This window comes from Natator depressus, chromosome 8, assembly GCF_965152275.1.
Source record: "Natator depressus isolate rNatDep1 chromosome 8, rNatDep2.hap1, whole genome shotgun sequence".
Taxonomy (NCBI): domain Eukaryota; kingdom Metazoa; phylum Chordata; order Testudines; family Cheloniidae; genus Natator; species Natator depressus.
This window is the reverse complement of record NC_134241.1, coordinates 26,640,106-26,644,177: the sequence shown is the minus strand read 5'-3', so window position 1 is coordinate 26,644,177 and position 4,072 is coordinate 26,640,106. Positions and strand designations below refer to the sequence as shown.

General features: G+C 50.5%; 1 protein-coding gene across 1 annotated transcript; it reads left to right on the top strand.

Annotated features, from left to right (window-relative positions):
* Positions 1 to 742: 742 nt before the first annotated feature.
* LOC141992780 (myb/SANT-like DNA-binding domain-containing protein 7) lies at positions 743 to 2,118 on the top strand. Its single transcript, XM_074962115.1, has 2 exons — positions 743 to 1,297; positions 1,884 to 2,118. Exons 1-2 carry the CDS (start codon positions 745 to 747, stop codon positions 1,967 to 1,969), a joined length of 639 nt encoding a protein of 212 aa, XP_074818216.1. The 5' UTR covers positions 743 to 744; the 3' UTR covers positions 1,970 to 2,118.
* Positions 2,119 to 4,072: the final 1,954 nt, after the last annotated feature.

Genomic DNA, 4,072 nt, shown 5'->3' with positions numbered 1-4,072 from the left:
TTTTTACCTGGTATTTAATGGTAGAAAATAGTCAAAATAGATCAGCAGGACTGACCATTAAATACTAGTTTAAGTCAGGTTTCTTCCCTTACTCCAGCTGAAACATTCCTGTTACTGTCAATCTCACTGTGGGAAGTAATTCAGGTGTCTTAGCAAAGGGGACATATATGGGCCTGGTCTTGATCTTACACTGGTTTTATACAAGTTTGCATTGACTTCAAAGACACAGTGCTGTAATTAGGGTGACCAGATAGCAAGTGTGAAAATCAGGGCACTGTTTTTTGCTGGGGTGGGGGTATAGTTGTGCATATAAGGAAAAGCCTCTAATATCAGGACATCTGATCGCCCTGGCTGTAACTGAGCCCTGGTCTACACTAGGACTTTAGGTCGAATTTAGCAGCATTAAATCGATGTAAACCTGCACCCGTCCACACGATGAAGCCCTTTATTTCGACTTAAAGGGCTCTTAAAATCGATTTCCTTACTCCACCCCTGACAAGTGGATTAGCGCTTAAATCGGCCTTGCCGGGTCGAATTTGGGGTACTGTGGACACAATTCGACGGTATTGGCCTCCGGGAGCTATCCCAGAGTGCTCCATTTTGACCGCTCTGGACAGCACTCTCAACTCAGATGCACTGGCCAGGTAGACAGGAAAAGAACCGCGAACTTTTGAATCTCATTTCCTGTTTGGCCAGCGTGGCAAGCTGCAGGTGACCATGCAGAGCTCATCAGCAGAGGTGACCATGATGGAGTCCCAGAATCGCAAAAGAGCTCCAGCATGGACCGAATGGGAGGTACGGGATCTGATCGCTGTATGGGGAGAGGAATCCGTGCTATCAGAACTCCGTTCCAGTTTTCGAAATGCCAAAACCTTTGTCAAAATCTCCCAGGGCATGAAGGACAGAGGCCATAACAGGGACCCGAAGCAGTGCCGCGTGAAACTGAAGGAGCTGAGGCAAGCCTACCAGAAAACCAGAGAGGCGAATGGCCGCTCCGGGTCAGAGCCCCAAACATGCCGCTTCTATGATGAGCTGCATGCCATTTTAGGGGGTTCAGCCACCACTACCCCAGCCGTGTTGTTTGACTCCTTCAATGGAGATGGAGGCAATACGGAAGCAGGTTTTGGGGACGAAGAAGATGATGATGATGAGGTTGTAGATAGCTCACAGCAAGCAAGCGGAGAAACCGGTTTTCCCGACAGCCAGGAACTGTTTCTCACCCTGGACCTGGAGCCAGTACCCCCCGAACCCACCCAAGGCTGCCTCCTGGACCCAGCAGGCGGAGAAGGGACCTCTGGTGAGTGTACCTTTTAAAATACTATACATGGTTTAAAAGCAAGCATGTGAAATGATTACTTTGCCCTGGCATTCGCGGCTCTCCTGGATATACTCCCAAAGCCTTTGCAAAAGGTTTCTGGGGAGGGCAGACTTATTGCGTCTTTCATGGTAGGACACTTTACCACTCCAGGCCAGTAACACGTACTCGGGAATCATTGTAAAACAAAGCATTGCAGTGTATGTTTGCTGGCGTTCAAACAACATCCGTTCTTTATCTCTCTGTGTTATTCTCAGGAGAGTGAGATATAATCCATGGTCACCTGGTTGAAATAGGGTGCTTTTCTTCAGGGGACACTCAGAGGAGCCCATTCCTGCTGGGCTGTTTGCCTGCGGCTGAACAGAAATGTTCCCCGCTGTTAGCCACAGGGAGGGGGGAGGGTTGAGGGGGTTGCCACGCGGTGGGGGGAGGCAAAATGCGACCTTGTAACAAAAGCACATGTGCTATGTATGTAATGTTAACAGAAGGTTTACCCTGAAAGAGTGTGCCAGTGTTTTATAAAATGTGTCTTTTTAAATACCGCTGTCCCTTTTTTTTTCTCCACCAGCTGCATGTGTTTCAATGATCACAGGATCTTCTCCTTCCCAGAGGCTAGTGAAGATTAGAAAGAAAAAAAAAACGCACTCGAGATGAAATGTTCTCCGAGCTCATGCTGTCCTCCCACACTGACAGAGCACAGACGAATGCGTGGAGGCAAATAATGTCAGAGTGCAGGAAAGCACAAAATGACCGGGAGGAGAGGTGGCGGGCTGAAGAGAGTAAGTGGCGGGCTGAAGAGAGTAAGTGGCGGGCTGAAGAGAGGGCTGAAGCTGAAAGGTGGCTGCAGCGTGATGAGAGGAGGCAGGATTCAATGCTGAGGCTGCTGGAGGACCAAACCAGTATGCTCCAGTGTATGGTTGAGCTGCAGCAAAGGCAGCTGGAGCACAGACTGCCACTACAGCCCCTGTGTAACCAACCGCCCTCCTCCCCAAGTTCTATAGCCTCCACACCCAGATGCCCAAGAATGCGGTGGGGGGGCCACCGGCCAACCAGCCACTCCGCCACAGAGGATTGCCCAAAAAAAAGAAGGCTGGCATTCAATGAATTTTAAAGTTGTAAACTTTTAAAGTGCTGTGTGGCATTTTCCTTCCCTCCTCCACCACCCCTCCTGGGCTACCTTGGTAGTCATCCCCCTATTTGTGTGATGAATGAATAAAGAATGCATGAATGTGAAACAACAATGACTTTATTGCCTCTGCAAGCGGTGATCGAAGGGAGGAGAGGGTGGTTAGCTTACAGGGAAGTAGAGTGAACCAAGGGGCGGGGGGTTTCATCAAGGAGAAACAAACAGAACTTTCACACCGTAGCCTGGCCAGTCATGAAACTGGTTTTCAAAGCTTCTCTGATGCGTACCACGCCCTCCTGTGCTCTTCTAACCGCCCTGGTGTCTGGCTGCGCGTAACCAGCAGCCAGGCAATTTGCCTCAACCTCCCACCCCGCCATAAACGTCTCCCCCTTACTCTCACAGATATTGTGGAGCACACAGCAAGCAGTAATAACAGTGGGAATATTGGTTTCGCTGAGGTCTAAGCGAATCAGTAAATTGCACCAGCGCGCCTTTAAACGTCCAAATGCACATTCTACCACCATTCTGCACTTGCTCAGCCTGTAGTTGAACAGCTCCTGACTACTGTCCAGGCTGCCTGTGTACGGCTTCATGAGCCATGGCATTAAGGGGTAGGCTGGGTCCCCAAGGATACATATAGGCATTTCAACATCCCCAACAGTTATTTTCTGGTCTTGAAATAAAGTCCCTTCTTGCAGCTTTTGAAACAGACCAGAGTTCCTGAAGATGCGAGCGTCATGTACCTTTCCCGGCCATCCCACGTTGATGTTGGTGAAACGTCCCTTGTGATCCACCAGAGCTTGCAGCACTATTGAAAAGTACCCCTTGCGGTTTATGTACTCGGCGGCTTGGTGCTCCGGTGCCAAGATAGGGATATGGGTTCCATCTATGGCCCCACCACAATTAGGGAATCCCATTGCAGCAAAGCCATCCACTATGACCTGCACATTTCCCAGGGTCACTACCCTTGATATCAGCAGATCTTTGATTGCGTGGGCTACTTGCATCACAGCAGCCCCAACAGTAGATTTGCCCACTCCAAACTGATTCCCAACTGACCGGTAGCTGTCTGGCGTTGCAAGCTTCCACAGGGCTATCGCCACTCGCTTCTCAACTGTGAGGGCTGCTCTCATCTTGGTATTCATGCGCTTCAGGGCAGGGGAAAGCAAGTCACAAAGTTCCATGAAAGTGCCCTTACGCATGCGAAAGTTTCGCAGCCACTGGGAATCGTCCCAGACCTGCAACACTATGCGGTCCCACCAGTCTGTGCTTGTTTCCTGAGCCCAGAATCGGCGTTCCACAGCATGAACCTGCCCCATTAGCACCATGATGCATGCATTGGCAGGGCCCATGCTTTCAGAGAAATCTGTGTCCATGTCCTGATCACTCACGTGACCGCGCTGACGTCGCCTCCTCGCCCGGTATCGCTTTGCCAGGTTCTGGTGCTGCATATACTGCTGGATAATGTGTGTGGTGTTTAATGTGCTCCTAATTGCCAAAGTGAGCTGAGCGGCCTCCATGCTTGCCTTGGTATGGCGTCCGCACAGAAAAAAGGCGCGGAATGATTGTCTGCCGTTGCTCTGACGGAGGGAGGGGCGACTGACGACAAGGCTTACAGGGTTGGCTTCAGG